This window comes from Poromitra crassiceps (assembly GCF_964638095.1).
Source record: "Poromitra crassiceps genome assembly, chromosome: 7".
In the NCBI taxonomy this organism is placed as follows: Eukaryota; Metazoa; Chordata; class Actinopteri; order Beryciformes; family Melamphaidae; genus Poromitra; species Poromitra crassiceps.
The window spans coordinates 48,243,909-48,270,408 of record NC_139628.1 but is presented as its reverse complement, the minus strand read 5'-3'; the positions used below and the strand labels follow the sequence as shown (position 1 = coordinate 48,270,408).

The following is a 26,500-nucleotide window of genomic DNA, read 5'->3' as shown; positions in this document are numbered from 1 at the left end:
AGGCGTCCGTTTTAGTCAACGAGGCTGTGTACACCGGCCGCCTGAGCGTGAACCCTGCGTGTACCCACGCCTTGCCTGTGCCTTGCCGATTTTATCGAATAGGCGTGAGTTCTATTTTGAAGCCGACAAGGCGCGTGCAGGCAGGCTTCTTCTGTCAAGCCATGAAAGAAAAACGCACAATATCCGTCGGAAATTGCAAAGTCAACTGAATTTCAAAATAAAATGGAGTTACTACAACATGTTGAGCAGAGAGACAGAGATAGACGGGTGGCTATCACTTGGGGCTTTCTCCCCGTCGGCAAACAAATATTCATGAGAGAGAATAGCGACCGAAGAAGCAAGATGGACAATGTTGTTGTGCCAGGCTGCCAGCACATATTCTTGCAAGATCACCTCTCTAAAATGTCCGACTATAGTCAGACCTGGTTATACATATCCAGCATCAATAGAACATTAAATATATCCGATTTATTTTACCTAGAGGCTACCCATGACAATTCTGGACAACACGTGAAAAAATACAGTCGGGAGAGAGGAGAGGCGCTTGTGACTCGGCTCCAGGTTCGGCGTGCAAAAGGCGTGCGGTGTGATCACAAAAGCGTGTAACAGGTTCACGCCCAGCTCGGCGTAGGCGTGGGTTGAGGCAAGGCAAGGCGTAGCTTGTCTGTGTGAACGAAGCGTAAGGCGTGGCGTAGAGCAGGGGGAATCTTCATTCCTAAAGAAAGGGACTCGTTAGAGATAAGTCAGTTTAGACCTATCAGTCTACTTAATGTTGAAGGGAAGGTTTTCTTTAGTGTTGTGGCACAGAGGCTGTCTAGTTATCTAGAAAAGAATAGGCTACTAGATACTTCGGTGCAAAAGGCTGGAATTCCCGGCTTCTCCGGGTGCTTAGAGCATACCAGCGTGATCTGGCACCAAATCCAGTCAGCTAGGCGTGAGAAGAGAGACCTGCATGTAGTATTCTTGGACCTGGCTAATGCTTTCGGGTCAGTGCCGCATAGTCTGTTATGGGAGGCCTTTGATTTCTTTAGAGTGCCAGGTAGTATAAAGAGCTTAGTTAAAGCCTACTTCTTAGATATTCAACTCTGCTTTACCACAGCAGAGTACACTACAGCTTGGCAGCAGCTGGAGATAGGCATTATGGCAGGGTGTACAATTTCCCCATTAGCTTTTACCATGGCAATGGAGATCATTATTAGGGCTTCAAAATGGGTAGTGGGTGGAGAAAGGCTGCAGGGAGGGCTGCGGCTCCCTCCAATTAGGGCATACATGGATGACATGACGACTATGACGTCAACCGCTCCATGTACTAGCAGATTGTTGGATAAGTTAAATAGTAATCTGCAGTGGGCTAGAATGAAAGTGAAGCCAAGTAAGTCCAGGAGTATTTCAATCATTAAAGGGAGGGTAGTAGGTAAGAAGTTTGTTATAAATGATGAGGTGGTGCCTACAGTGTTAGAGAAACCAGTCAAGAGTTTGGGAAGATGGTATGATGCAAGTCTCAGTGATAAGGGACAGTTTGAGGAGGTGAGGCAGGAAATGATTCAAGGTATTTCAAGTATAGACAAGTCAGGGCTCCCAGGAAAGTTAAAGTTGTGGTGTTTGCAGTTTGGATTGTTGCCTCGGTTGATGTGGCCACTGACAGTGTATGAGGTTCCCCTTTCAAAGGTAGAAAAGCTAGAAAGGATGATTAACTCATTCATTAGAAAATGGCTCGGAGTCCCACGCTGCCTAAGCAGTGTAGCCTTATATGGGAAAGGCATATTGGAATTGCCATTATCTAGCCTGACAGAGGAGTTCAAGTGTGCTAAGGTTAGACTGCAAATGACTCTGACTCAGTCAAAGGATCCAGTGGTTAGGAGTGTAGCGCCCACAGTTAAAACAGGGAGGAAGTGGAACCCAAAGGAGGCAGTACAGCAAGCACAGTCAGCTCTTAGACACAGGGATATCATAGGTCAGGTGCAGCATGGGCGTGGAGGCTTAGGGTTGTGCATAGGGAAACCTGTGTGGAACAAGGCATCATTAATAGAAAAGAGGAAGATGGTAGTTGAAGAAGTACATAGGCAAGAGGAGGCAGTAAGATGTACTAAGGCAGTGTCGCAGGCAAAGCAAGGGCAGTGGGTGAACTGGGAGAGTGTAGAGAAGAGAAAGTTGAAGTGGAGAGAGTTGTGGAGCATGGAGGCCAGCAGAATTAGATTTATTCTAGGGGCTACTTATGATGTGCTGCCATCTCCCCAGAACTTAAATCAGTGGTTGGGCGAGGATGGTGCCTGCCCGTTGTGTTCTAGTGTATGTACATTGAGGCATATACTGTCAGGGTGTAAGGTCAGTCTCAACCAGGGGCGATACACCTGGCGTCACAACCAGGTGTTGAAATGTTTGGCAGCTGCAGTTGAGGAAAAGCGGCTAGAAGTAAATTCTCTAGTTGCTAGCAAAGAGACTAGACAGATCAAATTTGTACGTGAGGGAGAAAAGATTAGACCAATTAAGGTCAGGCACAAGTTAGGGCAGCTAAGTGTAGGTGGAGCCTGGGAAATGAGGGTTGACTTGAATGAACAGCTAGTCATCCTAGCATATATAGTTAGCACCCGGCTACGTCCGGACTTGTTATTGTGGTCTGAGGTAGAGAAGAGAGTTTATTTTATCGAACTCACAGTCCCGTGGGAAGATCGAGTTGAGGAGGCTTATGAGCGCAAGAAAGCTAGGTATGCTGAAATGGCAGCAGAGGCAGAGCAGCGAGGTTGGAGGGCTCGAGTGCGGCCTGTAGAGGTGGGCTGCCGTGGTTTTGTGGCAAAGTCCGTTATTGCCTTACTAACTGAGTTGGGCATTCGGGGACGGAGCCTGAAACTTGCGGTTAGCAACATGTCTCAGGCAGCAGAACGAGCAAGTGAATGGCTGTGGATAAGGAGGAAACATGCTAGCTGGGGAGCTTGCTAAGGTCAGATTGATTGTTTGTTGTTGGTCATGATTAACGGTCCGCATCAACAGGGCTGAATCATTGACGGTGGTGGTGTAGTTAGGGATTGTTTGTTGTTGGTCATGATTAACGGTCCGCATCAACAGGGCTGAATCATTGACAGTGGTGGTGTAGTTAGGGATTGTTTGTTGTTGGTCATGATTAACGGTCCGCATCAACAGGGCTGAATCATTGACAGTGGTGGTGTAGTCAGGAATGTCATACCGAACCGACCTGGATAGCTAGGCTTAGATAGAGAGGTAATATGCAGTTGTGCGGTGGTAGCATGGAGGGGGGTGTTTCCAGGACGCTGGATTACACCGTTAAGCCTTCTTGAGGTGTCGTGGGCCTAACTTAACGAAACGTTGGTGAAGGAAGGTGCCCACTTGAAAACCCCAATGACATGCTTCATACTGCTGTTGGCTAGGGTAGGTAACTGGTGATTTGTGTCTTGTTTATTAGTTTGTTAGCCTGTTAGCTTGTTTTATTCTGGATTGGGCTTCTAAATGTGTTTTTCCTCGGATTTTGGCACAAGGGATAGTAACATCTTGTCCTGTGTATTAATTAATACAAAAAGCACATAAGGGCACAATAAAAGAACAAAAGTACATTATAAAAGAGTCATACCAGAGTTTCCACATATGTGACTGGTATCTCACAGTGCTTAGCCCAGGATCAGTGAGCAACTTAATAATAACATTCTGAGACACGTTCAATCTACAGATGAACCTGTACCTCAGATTTCTCAGGAGCGCCTGGAAAGTGGCCACCCCCGCCTTACAGAACAGGTCACTAGCACTGCTCCACCTGGGCTTTTTCAGCAAGATGCGCATGCAATCATTATAGGCAACCTGAAGTTTATGCATGCTTGCCTTCTTAAACTTTGCCCACAAGGGGGCAGTATAGATAGGGGTACAGTAAGCCCTAAAGAGTGTGATCTTTACATCATCAGAACAGGAGTGGAATTTCCTGACCAACATGTTAGCCTGAATGTATAACACACGCCGCTGTCTATACATATCATCATCATCACCCATATGGTCAGTGATGAAGTGGCCCAGATATTTGGTTTTGTCACAGACACATAGAGCATGCTCAGACAAAAGAAAGACAGGAAAAGCAAGATCCCGGGTTGTCGGGAATGAGTTTGCTGGCCTATTTACTGGACTATTTGGCCGCTGGTCCTTCACCTCTCTGCAGTCCGGTAGGTGGCGGTAATGCACCTCGAAGCTGGTCTTAGGAGTCAGGGCTGGTGACTGCGCCCGTTTTACTCGCATATGCAACTAAAAATAGAACAGTGCGAATTGTAAAATGCCTTTTGGGGCACGTGTGCAAGTACAGAATTCTTCAATATATATTATTTTTTCAGAGCGTTCAAAATCAGAACGGCATTAAACTTGAGAGCCTGTGTCCCAGTTCACATGAAGGCAACACAGCGTTGCCTTGAACCTAATGGTGACTGGTGAAAAAAGCACGTGATCTCTCGTCAGTCCACATTGCCGATTCTGGCGCCGGTCGGCTTTCCCCTTTTTTTGTTTGGTTAATTACCTGCAGCTGCACGATGCACGCGTTCACCAAGCAGCCAAAAGGAAACACACGCCAGCATGTCCTCCTCATTGTGGAGATTTTACAGTTTGTCACACATGCAAGTCGAAAATAAGCTGCGGAGGGGCAGGGTACGTTGGAGTCCACTCCAGTCTGAGCGGCTCGCTTCACCTCACCGGGCTCTTCCCCGACCAGCTGCAGTCCACATCACCGCTGCCTGCTGCAGATCAGCTGCTGCTGCTATCTGTCAGTCACGTTGTAATGTGGATACAGGAGAGGACTATTTGTATCGTATTGCGAATAGAATGATCGAACATAATAATAAAACGCATCGGCCAGTGTGCAAGGTTTTCTGTGCGATATGATTTTTTTTCGGATGGCGGATAAAAAAAAACTGACTCTGCCCAGCGAGCATTTTTCGGTTGAAAAGACGTTTAAAAAACGTTTAGGGTCAACGTTGAAAAAACGTGCAAGGAAGGTTTGAAAGTGAAAGTTTTTTCACCCACTATTTGCAGACGTTTATTGAACGTTTAGATTTAGACCATATTTCACCAGGATCTTAAATAAAAAAATTAGCAGCGCACACGGGATGCTCTACGCGCTGAGCTATACATTTTCACGGTTAGTATAGCTAGCAAGTAAGTACTTGCGCATATGCGTTGATGCAGGAACTGAATTCATTATTTTATAGTATTGCGCTAAACTATTAACCATAGTTGTGTCCTGGAAGCTTTTTGCTGGCACCACATAGCCTATATAGTCCCATATTTATGATATTTCATGTGACATAAAATGCGTTGAAATGTAGTTTTCATATAGACCAGATTTCAACTCTCAGTTACACAATAAAATGGACAAATGCCAATTCACACACTATCAATATTGCCTCTATTCCAAGCTACAACAAATGTTTTAACAATATGATGAACCAAATTGTGTTTTTTTACACGTTGACGTTGTAACCGCATTTTAGCCGGTTGAAAAGAGGGTGAAATTAGGTCTTAGACGTTCAAACCCAATATCACCCAGATTTCAACTAAAAATCAATGTTGAAAAAACGTTTTGTGCTCGCTGGGTGTGTGGATAAAAAAAAAACGGACTGTGTGTAAACTCTGATATTCAAACTGAATCAACTCAAACTAATTTCCTCATCTACTCAATAACAGCCAAATCCACAACTGTAGAGTGGGCATGGCTTCGAAGGTCTCTGGGCTCCAGACCTATAGGCTATAAACTCCTTGTCCATGGATAACATTTTGACGTTTATTTATTTTAGTTTATTAGTTTATTTGGCAGGGACATATAAAAAAAAACATTAAACACCATAGGGGAAGAGATGCTTTGTAACAGATTTAGCCATAGGCTACTTTCCATCTGGAGCCCCTGTTCTGTTGCACCTTTTTTCTTTTGGAAAAGTAAATGCATGATAGCTGTGGGATATAGGCTACTGGTTGTTTTATATTCATTGTATTTACACAAAAAAGAAAAGCTCTGTCCAGTAACCTGGAACACTTTTATTTTGAGATGTTTTTGAGTGAGATCGTCCTACCTCATGCAAATGATAAGAAATGTGACATTATTCTTATTCTATTAAAGCAAAGTAAAAATAATAATAATAATAACATCAAAAAAAATAACCCGTCAATTATTGTTCTTAGAAAGAAAATCAGAATCGGCCAAAACTGCCCAACGACATGCGAAGTTTGCATTGCGAGCGACCAATAGATAGAAAGACAGAGAGACAAACAGACAGACAGACAGAGTGGGAGCTCACTTCTATCAAGAGAAAAGGAGGTTTGTTGGCTGAGAGCCTGACTGATTCTTCCGGACTTCACAATAAGAGTAGACATTAACAGATACAGAACAGTCTGTTACACTAGCAAATCCTCTCCCTCTTCCCACTCAAATTAGCAGCACACGGGCCTATGCCAGGTTTCGACCTGGCCTTGTTTCCTTCCTGTCCAGCAAGTCCCTCCCCCAATGAAACAATTGCTTTCACCTCCAACCACCCCATTACGTAACAATCGGCCTATTTCACACAAAATGGCCGTCGACCATAGACTGTGCATTCGCACTTCCGCTTTCGGAAGTGCTAACTATCAACGTCCTTAGCTGTAACCATGGTAACGCTGTTGTTTATGTCTCTTCTAAAGCAAAAATCCATCTTTTTCGTAACTTTTCCTCGGTATGAAAACTATGAAACGATAGATATGGTTGTTTGTTCCTGGATTATGAACAAAATGGAACCTTACATCCCCGGTTTTGTCTAACCTGCGCCATTGCTATTATCGGGTCACGGCGAATGAATGGAGAAACATAGCGAGTGCTGAAAGCGCAAGTGCGAATGCTAGTCTATGGTCGGCGACCATTTTGTGTGAAATAGGCCTATCAGACAAAAGTATCATGACTGTACTACATGACTGTCTCTTTAAATGCAGGCTACAGTACATAATTGCCTGACACTGACACTCTTGTTTGTCCCTGCGGTTACAGGCAGAAGAGACCCTTTTCACGTGGGCCATTTTGTGTCGAAAAGGCAGAATAAACACACGTGCAAGCAAAACACTAATGAGGGTTTCCAAATTCCAATCATGGAAGTTTGAAATGACAAAGATGCAGCGATCTTTAATTGGCATTTGGGCCATGACAGGTCCTTGGCAGATTAAACAAAAGACAACACAGAAACTTAACAGTGGCAATCTTCAGGTGGTACTCCCACTCGAAATCATTTCAGCTGCCAGCTGGCTGCGATACGAAAGAACTGAACTTTGTTACACCATAAGGGACGTTGTATTAGTGAACTAATGATATCTATGCTGTTTATTAAGATGTTGAATTTGTTTAATTGATGTTAAGTTTAAGTTTATTGTTTTCTAAGCAAACAACATAAAATAGCGACAGGGGCGGACTGGGACCATAATTCAGGCCGGGCATTAGATACCATGCAGGCCAGGCCAACACACCCGTTTGAAGCAAGATTTGGTGAATATAATGCTAACGTGATGTTACATGTTATGTTACCTATTTGTTCACTAATAGAATTCAACATTGCCTAGAGAACTGCAAGTATAATATGAAGACGTAAAAACAAAAACATGCCTCTGTACAAAAGCTTCACAGCAAACTTAATTTAAGGAAGAGTGCAGTGTCCTGTCTTGGCTTGTCTGAGGTTAAATGCAAATACAAAAAAATCTAACTGCTTCATCTCCACTTTAAACTGTATTGTGCAGTCCTACTGATAATCCCATAAAAGCACATTAATGTGAAAGCAATAAGCATATAGCCTACATGTTTCACTTTATGCTCTGAAATTGTAGCCTACCTGAAGGTTCCTGATTCTGATAAGTTCAACACCACCTCCAGCTCTGCAGGAGCACCTGCTGCAGTGCTAGTGCTGCTTCTGCCTCCTTCTCCACTTTTGTGAAGAAAACCGCAAAACAATCCAACCCATACTTTCAGTTTAGCCACTATACTGTTTACATTTGACCAATGGGATTTTTTATATAGCCTAATATAAATAAATAAATACAAATTAGTGTTAATTTAATTTCTCTCGAATATTCTCGAGGCAATAGACAATTGTCTACCACTGATATTGTAGTTTAGGCCAAGACACAGGCTCCTTGCTTTCCACCTCTCTGCACCTCTTTTCTTCTCCATTTTGGCACCATTGAACAGCAAGCCCCGCAAACCCGTGCTGGGGTCTCAGCAGCTTCTGACTGAAAAGTTAAATCATTCCTTCCTGCCTGGCTGCCTGCAGCCTGCCTGCCTGCAATCTGAGCAACTAGGAACACTTATACATACTGGCCTGCTGTTCAGTGAGTGGCCTGGCCTGCAAAAAAATAAAAATAATAATTGCAGGCCATGCCAGGCCAGGCCACCATCTGCCCAAAGCGCCCGATTATGCAGTCCGCCCCTGTATAGCGACATAACTTGTGTTTTGACATAAGTTAGCCAGTTCACATATAGAGCTTATGGGTGCCTTGCTTTAGGGAAGAGTGGGTGCCATGCTTTGAATAGTGGCGAAATACTAAGAGCATGGGTGCCATGCTTTAAATAGTGGCGAAATATTGGAGGGGATAGAGTGGGTGCCATGCTTTGGAGTAGAATGTGTACTATGCTTTAGAGTAGTGGGGGAAGGGGGGAAGAGGAAGAAACACCGGGAAGAGGAGAAAGCAGGAGAGTGTAGGAGGGAGGGAGAGCAGGGGGATGTGAGGGAGGAGAGGGGGGAGGTGGGGAGAAAATAGGAAATGTGGAGGATGAGAGAACAGAGGAGGAGAGATGAGGGTGCAGGGGAGGGAGAGCCAGGGTAGAGGTAGGGTCTAGGGTTGGGGGAGGGGAGGGAGTAGGATACGGGCCCGGATTAGGGCGAGGGTGGGGAGAAAATGGGAAATGTGGAGGAGGAGAGAACAGAGAAGGAGAGGTGGGAGGGTGCAGGGGAGGGAGAGCAGGGGGAATGTGAGAGGAAGGAGAGGACAGAGAGGAGAGAACAGAGAAGGAGAGGTGGGAGGGTGCAGGGGAAGGAGAGCAGGGGGAATGTGAGAGAGGGGAGAGGACAGAGAGGAGGAGAGAACAGAGAAGGAGAGGTGGGAGGGTCCAGGGGAGGCAGAGCAGGGGGAATGTGAGAGGGAGGAGGTGGGGAGAAAATGGGAAATGTGGAGGAGGAGGGAACAGAGAAGGAGAGATGGGAGGGTGCAGGGGAGGGAGAGCCAGAGTAGAGGTAGGGTCTAGGGTTGGGGGAGGGGAGGGAGTAGGATACGGGCCCGGATTAGGGCGAGGGTGGGGAGAAAATGGGAAATGTGGAGGAGAGAACAGAGAAGGAGAGGTGGGAGGGTGCAGGGGAAGGAGAGCAGGGGGAATGTGAGAGAGGGGAGAGGACAGAGAGGAGGAGAGAACAGAGAAGGAGAGGTGGGAGGGTGCAGGGGAGGGAGAGCAGGGGGAATGTGAGAGGGAGGAGGTGGGGAGAAAATGGGAAATGTGGAGGAGGAGGGAACAGAGAAGGAGAGATGGGAGGGTGCAGGGGAGGGAGAGCCAGGGTAGAGGTAGGGTCTAGGGTTGGGGGAGGGGAGGGAGTAGGATACGGGCCCGGATTAGGGCGAGGTGGGGAGAAAATGGGAAATGTGGAGGAGGAGAGAACAGAGAAGGAGAGGTGGGAGGGTGCAGGGGAAGGAGAGCAGGGGGAATGTGAGAGAGGGGAGAGGACAGAGAGGAGGAGAGAACAGAGAAGGAGAGGTGGGAGGGTGCAGGGGAAGGAGAGCAGGGGGAATGTGAGAGAGGGGAGAGGACAGAGAGGAGGAGAGAACAGAGAAGGAGAGGTGGGAGGGTGCAGGGGAAGGAGAGCAGGGGGAATGTGAGAGAGGGGAGAGCAGGAAGTGGCAGGGATTCGGGAAAATAGGGGAGAAGAGGAGAAGGAGAAGGAGCAGAGGGGGGGAGAAGGAGGAGAGAGCAGGAGAAGGGAGGGGGGGCGGTGGGATGTGGGGGAGGAAAGAGCATGGAAAGAGAGGAGGTGGGGGGGGGAGTGGGAAATGTGGGAGAGGGGAGAACAGGAAGGGGGAAGAAGGGAAGGAGCGGGGGAAAGAGAAAGAGAGGGGGGGGGAGAAGATCAGACAACTGACTACTCTAAGCATTAACCAGAGCTAACTGGGACATAGTATCTAGCTAATCTACAGCCTAATATGGCCTATCCTACTCTGCTCTGATCTTTGCCTGAACACTATAACAGGTCAGCCTTAGGCTGTAGCTAATCTATCGCCTACCTAAGCTGTTCTAAACCAACCGGCAGCCCTCGACCAGTGATGAAGAGCACCGATGACCGCCCCGGCCCCCGCCCACATAAGGCATGGGAGAGAAGGCCAGGCCGGGACACAGCCTTAACTCAGCCTATAGCAGGTGTAGCCAGTACACTATTTTATTTATTTCTTATTCACATACTGTTGTGATCAGCTGCTGCTATATTGTTTTGATAGTGTGAGAGTAAAGAGCACTGTGTTTTGATTTGATTTTCTGTTCTGTTGATGTTATACAGTATGTTGTCCCGTGTGTTGTGCCCGTTTTCCTGTACACTGCCAATGGTGATGATTCTTTCAGAAAAAACTAATTTCCTCATGGGGACAATAAAGTAGGCTATACTACATTATCGCATAGCCAGACCCTCCTATCTCCACACTTCATTTAGTGCTGTGCCAGCGCTGCAGACATTAATGCGGTAACTTGAAGTCACTTGGATTAGTAACTGTAAATATTATTACTGTTTTGGAAATTGTAATCCCTTACACTACTCGTTACTGGGGAAAGTAATATATTAGAGTAGTAATATTACTGAGTAATATATTACTGCCCAACACTGTTGACAACAACAGGCACAGCTCACTGACTGACTGTCACACACACACACACACACACACACACACACACACACACACACACACACACACACACACACACACACACACACACACACACACACACACACACTCAAAGTGACTCATGTACTCATGTCACTCATGTAGCCTATTATCAGTGACTAATGTCACTAATGTAGCCTCCCTAACTCCTCCCTTTTTTTGAGGTCTCAAGGTTGGCAAGTATGAACAGTATTAGGGAGGGACATGATATATAATATATAAAAGACGGCAAACGAAGTGAGAATATTAATCCGAAAAGAGGCTCCGGACCTGCACCGAAAGCAAGGAGGTAGGTGCTACACACGACACGATACATAGGTCCATCATGGAGATAGGTGATACACACAACACGATATAGATCCAACATGTGGGATTCATATGACAGGAGGATACAGTATGTGATCATTTTAACTATCGTCTATCGTCTGACTAGACAGAATGATGACAACCAGATTTTCTGATATTTTGGTTGAGATCAAATTGAAAAGTCAGAAAGTCCGGACCAAATGAGGCAGGTGTGAAAGCCCCCTATAAATCCAATGCTAGATTATTACTTACTGACGGGGGTCTGTAACACCCTCTCACAGTGAGGGGTCTGTAACACCCTCTCACAGTGACAGTGAGGGGTCTGTAACACCCTCTCACAGTGAAGGGTCTGTAACACCGTCTCACAGTGACAGTGAGGGGTCTGTAACACCCTCTCACAGTGAGGGGTCTGTAACACTCTCTCACAGTGAGGGGTCTGTAACACCCTTTCACAGTGAGATATTTGTATACTCCAGCTTCAGGTCTAGAAGTTCAAGCTGCTTACTGATTGATGCAGATGTTACAAGGCTGGCATGACATTGATCTTTTATACATATATATGTCCCTTAGGGGCTTCTGTAGCCCAGTAGCTGGGATGTGCTTTATTTACACAGTGTAGTAGTTAGGAAAATCATGTTTAGCTTTAAAGCTTCAACAATATTTATACTTGTCATATTCATTCAAATATAGCTATGTAGGCTACAGTAATTTTCTCCAGGGGTTCACATCTATTCATGTCTGAAAGCCAAAAAAGTGTCCTATTGAGAAAGTGACAATGTACTTCCTGTAAGGCTGACGTTTTGGACCAAAATGCAGAGATGACAGACACAAATGAGTTTTCAAGTCTTTTACTGATATTCAAAAGAGTTTGCCAAGGCACAGCACAAACCGAGAGGTCAAAGACGGGGAGCCTGGCCACAAACGAGTCGGACGACCGACAATAACTAAAAGTCTTTCATAATCCAAAGTAAGGGGGTGGTCCAGGCATCCTCCGGTAAAGCAGGTGAACGTCCTTTCACAGGATATAGCAGGCTCGGGGTTCTCTGACGGAGAGCCTTCACAGAGACGAGGAGTCGAGGAGACAGCGGGTTCAGGAGGCACAGCTCAGTTTGCCCTCGGGAAGGTGTTTTAAGATCAGCACCGTTTTCTGAAATGACAAGTATATAGACCGTCAACCAGGTGCATGGCATTACTGTGAATTGACAGGCAATTACGGCCCCTTTTGCCATTGGCTGTGGCGCTGCCTCCTGTTCCTGTAGCGCGAACGTTGCGTTCACTCGCGGGAAACCTTTCAGCACCCTGGACAGCAACGGGGCAGCCTCTGTCCCAGGCCCGGCGCCACGAGGGGGCCTCAGGGGGCTTAGCCCCCTCAGTTCAATTTTCGGCCCCCTCACTTGAATTTTTTTTTTTTTTTTTTTTTTTAAAGAATAGTTAATCTATAAAGGCCAGTTAGGTAATGTTTGTACCTGACATGTTTAGGCTGCTGTTTCTGCAGTCTTCATCAAATTTGATCAGTTTAAGTTGATGTAGGCTACCCCCTGTAAACATAGCTCTGTTGTTTCAGAATTGGCAGGGAAGCGCTATTTGCTGTGCTTTGGTTGTCACAAGGTGTCAGAGATGTAGCTATTTATTAAATTTGAACATATGAACCCTTGAACCTCTATTAATGCCTTAATCTGCTGCTGTGAAATAAATGTTTTATTTGATTTTGAATAGTAGTCTTTCTTGTGTTATTGCGCTTTTCAGAGGTTATTATGGTTAAAAAGTCCAGAAATAGGCATAGCGGGTATATAACCTATGTTTTACGATATAAAAATATCATATTAAAAAAAAAAAAAAATCTGAAAAAAAAAAAAAATCAGCCCCCTCGCCAGTTATAACAGCCCCCTCAGTCATTTCATCCTGGCGCCGGCCCTGCTCTGTCCTCTGAGCGGCCAAACAGGTCTCTCCACGCAGCCAGGGGAACAACCAGAAGGCTATGTGGGACAAACAGAATTCAACTATGTTTCTGCGGGCGTGTCACTTCCATGTAACTGCCATCATGCATTTTTGGCCACTAAGAGCTGCATCTATAAATCTAATGTTTATTGTGGAACTGACGTCTCCATCCTTTCTTCCAGACTGACTTTCTGCTGAGTCATCATGGCTGCGTACGTACTGGAGGTGACTACAGGTCCCATGGCAGAGGCAGGGACATTTGACTACATATATGCCACTTTATTTGGCACCAATGGACAGAGTCAGTGTACCCAGTTGGACGACTATTACGGTGTCAACTTTGCAAAAGGGAAGGTAAGTTGAAGTTGAAGTACATACTGAGCGCTGGTCATTGAGTATAGTATTGTAGTATTCACATTATGACAATATTATAAACTATTTTTGTTGTGAGCGAGTGGGGGGATTTTTCTTGACATGTAATGGTTATTTTAATGTACATGTACATGTACTGTATATGCACCATGTTTTATGGTTAAAGCTCAGTCTTGTACTGTGGTGGTTGATGGGTGGTAATTTTTCAAAAAGAACATGCAGTCAGTCAGTGACAGTCAACAGTCAAAGCCCAGTAAAAACAGCATAGTCCGTCCACGAAATTGTCATTTTGCGATTGCAATAATTCATGCAAATTCATACAAATTCCACAATATTTGAAGGGGCTTGCAATTTTTCAAAATTCACACGATTTCTCTGCAAAAACAGCAAAACAGATTCCTCAACTTGCCATCTTTGCCAGTTCCCACAATTTTACCACAAAAAACACATGAAACTTGGCTAATTGCATTTTGGGAAAACCATTAGGTAGTAGTAGTTCGAAGAAGGGGGGGAATCACAATTTCTTTCCTCATCTCGCAGTTTTTGCGAGTTCCTGCAACTTTACTTTCAAAAAAGAAAAAAGAAAAGTAAAACTAGTTGCATTGCAATTTTTGAGATAAGCAGTTTTGATGGTAAATCACAAAGGGACTGAGCATCTGTCACATCTACCCTCTTCATGGTCCACAGACAGGGACCTACACTCTGCAGACCTCTGCATCTCTGGGGCAGCTTCTGCTCCTGAAGCTGGAGAAAGATCCCGCCTATCTCCTCCAAGAAGACAGGTGGTACTGCTCCAATGTGGCGGTGACAACTACAGAGGGAGAACGCATCCTGTTCCCCTGCAACAGATGGGTGACCAGTGGTGAAATGGTCGAGCTGAGAGGAGGGAGAGGTTTGCTTCAAATCATTTTGGTTTCACACATTATGCATAAAAGAATTAAGAATAAAGAAATAGCCACTCTACTCCAAACTCTTCTTGTTACTGTCATGGGTGCAGACTTTCATACAGATTCAAAAAAATATATATAGTTAGTTACAGTTAGCAACAAGCTAAGAAACAAACCCTTTGTAGGAAATGATAGCTCAAAGATTGATATTATTTAATAGGGGGAATTATTAGAAATATCCCAAATAGACAATTATTCCTCCAGCAAATAATTGATAATAATTCAGTGAAAGCTATGAACAAGTATATATTCATGCAGCCATGCACTATTCTCAGCTGTCCTTGAGCTAACTTAGTCATTGAAATCCTAGTGAAATCACACAATTTACTCATTTTGCTGGGGACTCCCCTGGGACCCCCTGGGACCCCCTTGTGCCACGGACAACATCCTAAACTTGAGCCTACATGAAAGCTATTTCATGATTTACACATTTAGCGTGATGTGTGAGGTTGTTGTAACAACTTAACTGCTCCAGTGGAGCTGCTCAGTGACCAGCAGATCAGACTGTGGTTGTACTGGTCAGCTTCCAGGTATGAATGTGTGTGAATGTAAACAGGGCTCTCCTGGAAAAGAGAGCATTGCTCTCAGTGAGACTCCCCATGTATAAATAATAAATCATCATCATCATCATCATCATCATCATCATCATCATCATCATCATCATCATCATCATCATCATCATCATCATCACCAGTATATAAATGGGAGCTTGGGGCTCTGTCTGTCTGTCTGTTTGTTTCTATGTTTGTCCGTCCCACTGTGATTGTCCCACTGTGATGTCATAAATCCCATTGTGACATCATCAGTGATGTCATAAATCCCAGTGATGTCATAAATCCTGCTGTCACATCATCAGTGATGTCATAAATCCCTCATAAATGCAATCTCTCCGGTGAGGGGGGTGCGTATTCATCATGGCAGGGGGTCTCCGTTGCCTCAGTTGACTGTTATTGTCGTCCTCTTCTTGGAACAAAGAGGCTGGCCTCCTACGCTGGCCTCTTAATGCTGAAACACGTTTGTTTCTTAGCTTGCTGCTGTGCTGTGCGTACAGTCAACCTACTGTATCTCATTCATTTGCATAAGCTATCAGATTTGAGAAGATGTAAAAAAAAAAATCCTGAGCGGTGAGATTTTAATGTATGATTTATTTTTTATATGATCTATTTTTGTCCCCGCAATGTTCTCAGCCCTGAAGGTGTTTGAGGAGGAGCATCCCTCTCTGATTGAACACCGGAAATTGGAGCTTGCGATTGCAAAGCGCTTGTACACGTAAGCTTCTAAAGTACATCACAGATGATGTGCTGATCCTACATACTCAGGAGTCTATTAAAAGATACAGAACTTCATGAGATGATGTGCTGATGCAACAGACTCAGGAGAAGACAAAACTTGACATGTTGCTATTTTTCCTTTGTTTTTAGATGGAAGGTGTATGCTCCCGGGGTGCCACACATGAACAATTTCAAAGATGGAAGTGGGCTCCCAGATGAACTGCAATTCTCCCTGTCAAAAAACATGGAAATGGGTTACATCAAAAAAACCACGTAAGTCTACTGTAGATCATTTCTTGTCCACACACATGGGTATTTTTGAAAACAGAACTTTTTCTATGTGTTTTGACCTTCAGTCCACACGCAAACTAGCCGGTCACGTGAACTCACATTTCATTTCGTTCTGCGGGTTCTGGCCTCAAACCCTGGGAGGGCTTTAGCAGAAACTGCAAAGTGGACGAGCCGATCAGCGACTGCGCTCAGTACCGTGTGATTGACAGCGCAAGTTGGCTAATCAGAGACGGACTGACGTAGTTGCCGATACAGGCCGACACTGTAGCAAACATGGTGACTTCCGAAGTAAAGTTAACGTTAGCATAAACACAGCCATAAGTAAAGTTATTGCAGAAATAGACTCAATAACAACAATTAAACAAGAGCAAGAGTATGCACTTGCGGAGTTTCTCGGTGGAAAAGACGTTTTCGCTATTCTTCCGACTGGATTTGGCAAAAACCATTTACAGCAGATTCAGCCATATAAGATAAGTATCTTGCTTTGAGGAAATAGACTGGATTGTTATGTCTTGTGAACATCAGATTAACTATTGACGTCATGGAAATATACTGAGTTGGAGAGAGGTTGAATGAAGTGGAAAAGTACTGCCCTCCAGGGTGGGGGGCAGGTGTCATAGTTTCAGTATATGATGTGTTGTAAACGATGATTCGGGGCTCCTGCCTGACAACGTGGTCGGGGAGACCTCTGTGCACAGATGTTAATTGTAGAATAAAAACCTCCTAAAAAACACTTAAAACGGATATCTCATTATTGATGGATCAGCAGGGCATTTCAGCAAATTTTACCATCACACAATTTGCTATCACAGAAAAACCCTGGGTAGGTGTAGACAGAGGCGTCATGCCCATTGAATCTGAGGGGGCAAGAGCTGTGTGAGTGTTATGGTAGTGAGCTGATAGGTTTTACCACCACTATCACAGGTTATACTGTAGTTAGCAAAACACTAAATTCAATTTGATGTTTGAAGCATTGTGGATATAGTCTTTTTATGTGAATAACATTTTGGGTGGAGCGAGATTTAGCTATATTTCAAGAAAAGTGGCAGCAGTGTAGAAGCTAGTGTAGAAGTGAGTGACTAAGCTAATAACCATAACAGCACAAATAATTGACAAAAATCCTCAAAATAAATATACAGTATTTACCCTAATGAGAAGAGGAGCAAACATTGATGGTTAAAACAGAATAATGACATCACAACAGTCTAATCTAATGTTGATTTAAAATGAGATATTCTTCTAAATTTGGCTTCAAATGGCCAACATTTTTAGAAAAAAGAAAAAGAAAATCAGCTGCCAAAACTTGTCGCCGCCACCGAATGTTGCCCCCTCAGAATTTTGTCTTGCATGACGCCCCTGCGTGTGGACTAGGCCTTAGATAAAATGATTTGACTGCTGCATGTTTCCGTAATTTTTACCCCCTCTTTCCAGCGCTCTTGAAAACAAGAACATGGGGCTGACTGGCTCAACTGAACCATGGGAAAGCTTCGAGGCCATAAAAGAGCGCTTCCTGCTCAACAGCTCACCGTTGGGAGGTAGAAGTTGCCCATAGTTTTGCAGAACCCATTGCAACGTTCTCATCCTCATGGTTTAATTACAGTTACAACTATATACTGTATGCTTACATGCATTTACAGCATGTATAACAATTAACTGTGTTCGGTGCTGTCTGTAGTAAGTCTAGTTTTAGTTTGATGTTGAAAAATATCCTAAAAATGCTCTTAACGCTGTAGGATAAAACAAACTCATTTAGCTGAAGTTGTGCAAAATGATTAGTGTACTTTTGAGTTTTTGGTGTACTTTTCCAAAATATACTATAATACCACATAAAAACTGGCAACACGTGCATACAGTATAAAATATCTGAACACACACAGCAGTGCGAGAACATTCAAACTCCACTGAGAAAGGACCGGTGTCGAGATTTGAACCCAGGGTCTTCTTAGCATGAAACACAAGCTGCTGTTGAACCAGGAAGATTGCCAAAAAACTGCAGTTACAAGTTTTTTTTTTAACCTTGTATGTTGGACATTTACCTTGGTTGAGTTGACTTATATCTTCATCACTTTAAGATGTGAGGAGAATGACTCTGTCCACTGCCACCTTGCAGAGTACATCACGGAGCATTGGAGAGAAGACGACTTTTATGGATACCAGTTTCTGAACGGAGTCAACCCCAATGTGATCCAGGCCTGCTCCAAGCTGCCCTCTAACTTCCCCGTCACAGAGGCCATGGTGAAGCCCTTCCTGCATGGCAGCTCTCTGCAGAGAGAACTGGGGGTATGGAAGAAGAAGAGTGCCTTAACCCATTGATACCTGATGCAGCATTTGTGTGTGTATCCCTTTAAGACCGCGAACCGCGTTAACGCGGTTCGCGGTCTTAAAGGGATACACACACAAATGAGGGATATACACGCAAATCAGGTATCAATGGGTTAAAGAGGACATGAAACATTTGATCATGTGACTCTAGTTCATTTGTATTTCACCCCAGACAAGACAGGACACACTGCTTTCAAGTCTGAAATGTACCTGTAGATTTGCTAGAAAGTTGAACAACATTTCAGCTTTTCGCCAACTAGGGCGCTGCTTGATGATGTCACAGGGTTGACTGCACAGTATACAGTATTTTGAACGTTTTGATAACAACCATAATCCAAGTCAGAAACACAACAGCATATCCTGTGAGCCTGTTATTCAAAATCCGTACTACCAACACTGTACTCTTGTACTCCACTGTACTGTACTGAACTGTACTGTACTGTACTGTACTGTACTGTACTGTACTGTACAGTCAACCTAGTGACATCATCTAGCTGGTGAAAAGGTGAATTTAAAAAATCATTTTAGCAAATCTAGGTAAATTTCAGACTTGAAAACCGTGTCTTGTCGTGTCTGAGGTTAAAAGCAAATGAACTAGAGTCAAGCTGTCTAGCTGTTAAAAGTTAGATCATGTGGGGAAGTGATCACCTCCATTTGTCACATTTTCATGTCTTATGTTGCTGTTGAATGGTTCTTTGCCTCCCATACAGAAAGGCAATATCTTCCTCTGTGACTACAAGAGGATGGATGGGTTCACCAACCAGGTGTATGGAGGTCAGCTGACTAATGGTCTTTGTTTGTTGTACGTGAATCCAGACAACAATCTGATGCCAATCGCAATACAGGTATTTATTTGACTGATGCAGTGAATCAGTGGCTGTATTCATGCTGGATCCATTTTAAACGTTAAAGAATAGGAATAAAATATATTGGAAAATATACACGCACTGAAATTAGGTCACACGGCCATATTTTCATGAACGAAGTATCATCGTCCATAATGTACAGTATGAACAAAAGAAAATCCTGTCTCTTTTCAACGTTCCAGCTGCATCAACAACCCTCTGCGCAGAACCCCATTTTTCTGCCCAGTGACCCCGAGCACGACTGGCTGCTTGCCAAGATTTATCTGAAAAATGTGGATGTCATCTTACACGAGACTATTTACCACCTGATGAACACGCACTTTCTCTCAGAAGCCTGGGCCATTCCCACTATGCGCAACTTCCCTGTGATCCATCCGCTCTACAAGGTATAATGGCGTAATATAGCCTAGATATATTTTTTTGTGCCTTGGGATTTCAACGGCTACGTTTACACTATAGCCATCCCATAAATACATATTTGACATTTAGATTCTTCTCTTTGTTGTAGCTGCTGGTCCCATACTTCCGTCACACTCTCCAAATAAACAGTATCGGGCGCCCACTACTCATGGGAGACACTGGAGTTTTATCTTCGGTATGAATCTTTTCCTCTGATTTTCTCAATAATATTCAGATCTCAATGTTGAATTATTAGATTGTGAAAATTCTGATTCTGTGTTTTAGTCGGTCAGCAAGAGATCCTGGCAAATCGAATGTTGTCTAATGCTAATTATTTGTGTAGAGTTCCATAGGAAAAGAGGACCTAGTGGAGCTGATGAGGAGGGCTATATCTGAAATGACCTACAGCTCCCTCTGTCTGCCAGAAGATATCGCTGCACGAGGACTGAAGTCCATCCCCAACTTTTACTACAGAGATGATGGAATGAAGGTGTGGGACGTCATCAACAGGTTAGAATGGTTTGCCATTACTCTGGAGCCAGTATTGTCTCTGCATGGGTCCAAGCCCTACAGATAATGTATACAAGACCAATTAAAAAGAAAGAAAAGAAAGGTGATTTAAAAAGTGAATTGTTTGGGAGATCTGACATCGTTTGTTACCAGCCGAGTCCTTGGAACAAACAGCAGAGCTCTCTGCCAGCAGACATCAAGTCCTTGAATGGGATAGTTCTGATTTTTGGAACCCTAGGCCTATTTGAGTCAGTCAGTGATGTAATTCACATTCATGCACAAATGACATCACTGGTCCACGACTTAACTCAAATCAACTCTCGATAACTGTCAAACTAAATGAATGTCTGCAAAACTGTTTACAGTTTTGGGATATGTGTGAGATCATGGGCAAAATAAATCTGCATTGTTTTTTGGTGAAGTTCTCCTTTAGGGGTTTTAAAGCATTATTCAAATTAGATTTAACATGGGGTTTATATGACACTTGACCACCATGAAAACCAGAATATAAACTAGCCACCAGATCGGATACAGCTTGACGAGTTTGTAGCATTAAAGTGTTTGAATGAGCCACGAAAATACCTTTTCTAGGGACTTTTTGCTAACTAGAAGACGGCAAGACTTAACACCCCACCTTATCTTAGTGTCATCTGCATAACAGTGAAAATTAATGCTTGCTTGATGAGAAAGGTATCCTTTCTCATCATACTAGGAGGCGCAGGGTTGTCAGCACACTACGACAACTTAGTTGGGTTTAGACACCTACAACAACTTATGTTTAGGTAACTAAAACAACTTGATTCAGTTTAGGCACCTAAAGCAACTTGGTTGGATTTAGGCATTCAGGGTAAAAATGCTGGGAAATCAAACAGCGCCCTCCTGTGTGAAAGGCAAGGAATAGCGTGCCCATGCCGCGGGACTTGACAAAGCAGTGAATTTTGACACGTTGGGAATGACAACAGGCTGCGGAAGCATATAAATGGGAATAATGGAGGGCCTCATATTGACCCTTGTGGAACACCCTATTTCAGATGAGTTGTAGAAGAAGCAGTTTATTTATTTATTTATTTATTTATTTATTTATTTATTTATTTATTTATTTATTTATTTATTTATTTATATAACCTCTGACCACTGACACATAATATTGACATGTTTTCTTTCTCTCTCTCCAGCTATGTGAAGGCCATCGTGATGCACTATTACCCCTCCGACTACGAGGTGCAGGAGGACTCTGAGCTCCAGGCATGGATCAAAGAGATAGACACACACTGCTTCATGGGGAACAAAAACTCAGGTAATGTAGTTCATGTTCCAGTATCATGTTGTAAACAGCTGGATTATCATGGTGTAATGGTAAAAAGCAATGTATAAAATGTCGATTGAACAAATGGTTACACATATGGGACCCCAACAGGCATCCCTTCAAGCTTTCAAACCGTGGAGGAAGTGATCAAGTTCATCACCATGGTGATCTTCAGAGTGACAGGCTATCATGCTGCAGTCAACAATGGGCAGGTGAGACAATGAAGAGCTGACAGAATAATATAGAAATATTGTACACTTGAACATGTGCATGTTCTTACTTTTAGTGGGATATCAGAGAAGCAAGAGCTACATTTAATATTTTCATGTTCAATTCCATAAAATATGTTTCAGTTAAACAGAAGCTCACAAGCCTAAAATTAATTGATCCTGAAGCATACTGATACTGAAACATCTCTCCTAATTCTAGTATGAATACGCTGCCTGGACGCCTCACAGCCCTCTCGTGATGCGCAAACCTCCACCAGCCAAAGGGACGTCTACCATGAAGACCATTTTGGAGACGCTCCCTAATGTTGGAGACACGGCCAGATTTATGTCAATGGGCGAACTGCTGACGAGCAGCTACACTGATAAGGTCAGTTTGACAGGCATGAATGATACACTTATCAATTTTGAAAGTGCCTTGTGGCCCTGCACCGTAAAGCCCCCTCCAGTCAGTGTATTTTGTCATTTTTAAGATATTTCATATTCATATTCAGTCCTGCCCTGACCATGTTCATTAGCCACACTGTTCGCCACATAGTTTATCTTTTGTGCCGAGGTTAAAAAAAATAAGCTGTTGCTAAATGTTAACTGGCTAGCTAGCTGTTAGCTACAACGCAATAAATCTGCTAAATTCATAAACGTCATCCACATCAGAACCATGTCCGTTATCGCTGTCTGTATTGTGCTGTTGTCCTGTTGTCTTGTTCTATGTTGTATTATGTATCCTGTCATTTCCTGTGCTGTGTACTGTGTATTCTGCTGTTTGTTGCATGTACTGTACTTTTCATGTGTGCAAGCAAACCTGTGAAGCCAAAGACAACTTTCCACATTGTGGACAATTGAATTGAATTGAATTGAATTGAATTGAATTGAATTGAATTGAATTGAATTGACCCACTGCCTGATGCTGTAACCGCTTTGCTGGGCTCAAAACACCACTGAGTGACCAGAAATGTTCACTTGTGAAGCAGTTGGAGAACCTGCTGTCAGTGGTTATATTAGTCATGGTTTCTGTTTCTAATTCTACTTCCTGGCAGGTTCTACTGGGACAAAATCCAGTTGTCCGCTTTGATGAGCCTGAACCCAAGAAGATGATGATGGACTTCGAAGCCAAGTTGCACCAGCTTAGCGCGGCCATTGCAAAGAGGAACTCAGGGCTTAAGTTGCCCTACATCTTCTTAGACCCTGCTACAATAGAGAACAGTACAGCCATTTAAATGGGCTTGAGGACACATGGTAAGCACAGCTTAATTTCTCTTAAACTTGTAGCTTGTCTTCCTGTAAGAGCAGACATTCATTTATTTCACTTTGAAAGCATTATGGATTTGAAAAACCATGTCATTGATCATTGAACCATATTTCAAAATAGCTGGGGGAAGGGGGGGGGGGGGGCTGATAGACATAATAGAAAACGGAAAACCCCATTGCTATACCGCTCCCACATACAGTAGTAATGCAATGTGTGTGTGTTTTTTTTAATATATATATTTTATTTTCAATTTTTTTAATAGAACAATAAACGAACAAGACAAACAGGCTCAGACACAGGAAAATTAAAATAAAATAAAATACATACATCAATGACGTTTGGCATTGTTAACGTAGTGCTACCAGCCACAAAAGATGCTTATATGCTTGTGAGGGATAGTATGCATAGGACCCCACCAAAGGAGTCCACATGAAACCGACCGGGCTGCTGTCCATCACCCCCAACCTTAGTCACCGCTCACTAATCATTTTTAACCTTGTCAAAGTAGCCCAGAAACGGGTCCCAAATAGTTAAGAACTTTCTAAGCGAGTTGGTTCTCAGGAACCGGAGTCTCTCCATCTGTATAACAGAAACCATGTCCATCAGCCATACTTGAAAACAAGGTGAAGAGGAGGACTTCCATTCCTTCAGGATGAGTCTTTTGGCGACAGTTGTCCCCAGTGTCAGAGATTGTTGCACAGCTGTAGGGAAGTTCAGAGAGGACTCCGAGCAGCCGAAGATGGCGAGTTCCGCCTCTGGCTGCAGGGTTATTTTCTAGGCCTTAGAGTACCAGTCAAATATTTTGGCCCAGAATCCTGTTAGTGAAGGGCAGAACCAGAAGGCATGAGATAGTGTGCCCTCTGACACATGACACCTGTCACACAGTGGTGAGACAGAAGGGAAGATCCTGTGTAGTTTCTGCTTGGAGTAGTATGCAATGTGGTTTCTAACCTGCACCATGTTTTCTAACAGAATTACCACCTGAGCCCTGTACTACAAAGCTAGTTTAACAGATCCGCGATAAGTCCCTTTGATCTGGTTTGACTGAACAGGATCAAAGCTATCTAGTTAACTGATACTACGACGCTGGTTTTCTACTAGGTAAGTGGACCTGGGATCTGCCTGTGCACGCGCACGTTTTTCGCTCGTGCACAGGCGCGCGTCCACGCGAAAGAGGTGCGCTAGCCAATCACATTATGAACAGCTGAGTTGATCCACGCCCACACCCATTTCCACACCCATTTCCTCGTTCAATGAAGCGCAGTGCATGATCAGAGTTTTAGCGGATATTTAATGTATCCGCGATTTAATGTCAGAATGAAAATCCGCGTTGGATAGTCTGCTGAAGGGCTGTCTAAAGCAGCAGCTTGTATTCACATCAGTCATTTGATTTACTTTGATCAGCGATTTCTGTCTGATACAGCAGCAACAAATGTAAATGTGTAATCTCAGTCTATACATTTCCACAATCTGTAAGCCTATTTAGACCATAGATTTAGAAACGCATGCCCAATGAATAATGATCTCTATCACTCATGTGTGTGGTTGCACTGATCGAATAATTCATATATAAAATAGCCTAGTATAAAGCCTAATAGCCTACTATAAAAGATAAAACTGCTGAACTGAATTGAGACGATGCGGGCATAGTTATCATTGATAAAAACTAGCCTATTTTTGCTCATATATTGGCATACAGCCTACAGAACACAGTTCCAGCTGAAAGATGCAAGAATAGCCTGCATATTTAGTATTGGGGCTATCCCATTTATCCCATATCTATATTATATGTATAGGCTTTTCTGGCATGTAGGAGAATATCACCCTCACTCCATTTGAGGGTCCGTTCATGATATGCGCGCGGTGATTAATAGTGATCATATTTCTCCACGCATCGTTGAGCTGTTAAGACATAAAGTGGTAAGTAGGCTTAATTTAATTATGTAACCTACAGAGCCACGAATGTTTTGCTTGTTCTATTCTCAGTTGACTGCAATCTATTTTTCATATGGCGATCTTATGAATGGTGAGTGACTCCAGAGAGCCGATTATATGGGTCTCTCATGGATTTTGATCTTATCCTCTGAAGCTAACCTGGTCGCGACCAGGTTAGCTTTGCAGCGTCAGTTGCCATGGTGATTGAAAGTTAACTTGCTTTGTAGTACGGCTAAACCAGGTTTAAACTCAAACTTACTCGGATAAGGCATTAAACTAGCTTCGTAGTACAGGCTACTGGTCTGGCTTGGGTCTGTGTGTTGCTGTTGCCACACAACAACAACAACAACAATCCCTGTCATGTCATGTGACCTCATATTTTTGTTTCATTGCAGTCCATGTGGAGAGAGATGTCTCCTGATTCACACAACATGAGGGAGAAGACACGCCCACTTCAATAAAGACAGCGACCAAGCAGCTCCTTTTTGATCACTTTCCTACCATGTCCATGATTGGACCTGTCTGTTTCAATCAATCAATCAATCAGCTTGTCTAGCAAAATCTAAACTTATTTGAAATGTCAAAATGTGCTTGGTTTTAATTAGTTCTTAAAATTGAGAAATTGAACTAATTTTCTTTCATGATCATGGTCAGCTTGCTTATCTGCTTTCAAAATGTGCTTGGTTTTCTTGAGTTAATCAAATTCAGAATTTCAACTGATTTACAGCCTAACAATAATATATCTTCATTCATAACAAGTGCAAACCTTTTAGGCCATGCGGGCCACTTTTCCCTCTCACCCCCCCCCCCAACACCAACTCCCTACCACCTTCCTATCCCTATGCCCCCCCCCCCCCCCCCCCCCCCCCGCCCACATTTAGAAAATTATGGCAAACACCTGATAATTGAAAATTATGCATTGGCGCAAGAGTGTACAGCTTTGATCATGTATTATCCTCAGCAGTGATGCCTGTCTGTTGCCATTGTCTGAGAGGATGTCGTTTATTCCTCTTGTATGAACTTCTCTCCCTCTTCCCCTCTTCTCTTTATGCCACATCATAATTATAGAATTGCGTTTGACCAAATTCTGTTATTCTGTTATATTATGATAAGACAATAAAGACCCTTTCATTAAATCAGTTGTTTCTATGAATATTTTTGTATGAATGACTCAGTGGCAGAAGTGATATACTGTTCAGTAATACAGTGTATACGCAGCAATACATTCAGCTCTATGGTGTGTCTGTATGGCCAGCAGATGGCGGTGTTTACTCACAATTCTCAACACCTGAATCCATTGAGCAGCATTTTCGTCTAGCAGCATTCAGCAGCTCAATAGATTGGAATAGAATAGAGAGCGTTAGGTGTGAACAGATGACTCCTCCTCTTTTGATAAAGTTAATATCTTGAACTTTCAGACTGTGGCTCACCAAACTGTAAAACATGGCTACTGTGCTGCACTGAAACTAGCCCCATAATGTTCCGCTGTATCTCCGTTTATCTGTGAAACAGCTTAATCCACAGAGTCTCTAGACTAGAGAGTCGTCCTCCAGTTCTTTGAGTTGGTTGGCTTGGCATGAATGTCCTCTGATAGCCTACTTGCATTACAATGTCTCCCCCCTTTCTACCAGAAGATCTGTCCTTCCTGAACATGTG

General features: G+C 43.5%; 1 protein-coding gene across 1 annotated transcript; it reads left to right on the top strand.

Moving 5' to 3' along the window:
- Positions 1-13,353: 13,353 nt before the first annotated feature.
- Positions 13,354-22,877, top strand: LOC310779662 (hydroperoxide isomerase ALOXE3-like; the record flags this gene model as incomplete). Its single annotated transcript, XM_083640165.1, has 14 exons — positions 13,354-13,503; positions 14,209-14,413; positions 15,656-15,737; positions 15,890-16,012; positions 17,462-17,565; positions 18,141-18,310; positions 19,063-19,197; positions 19,401-19,604; positions 19,727-19,813; positions 19,961-20,127; positions 21,303-21,424; positions 21,545-21,645; positions 21,863-22,030; positions 22,698-22,877. 14 exons carry the CDS (start codon positions 13,354-13,356, stop codon positions 22,875-22,877), a joined length of 1,998 nt encoding a protein of 665 aa, XP_083496291.1.
- Between the last annotated feature and the right edge of the window lie 3,623 nt (positions 22,878-26,500).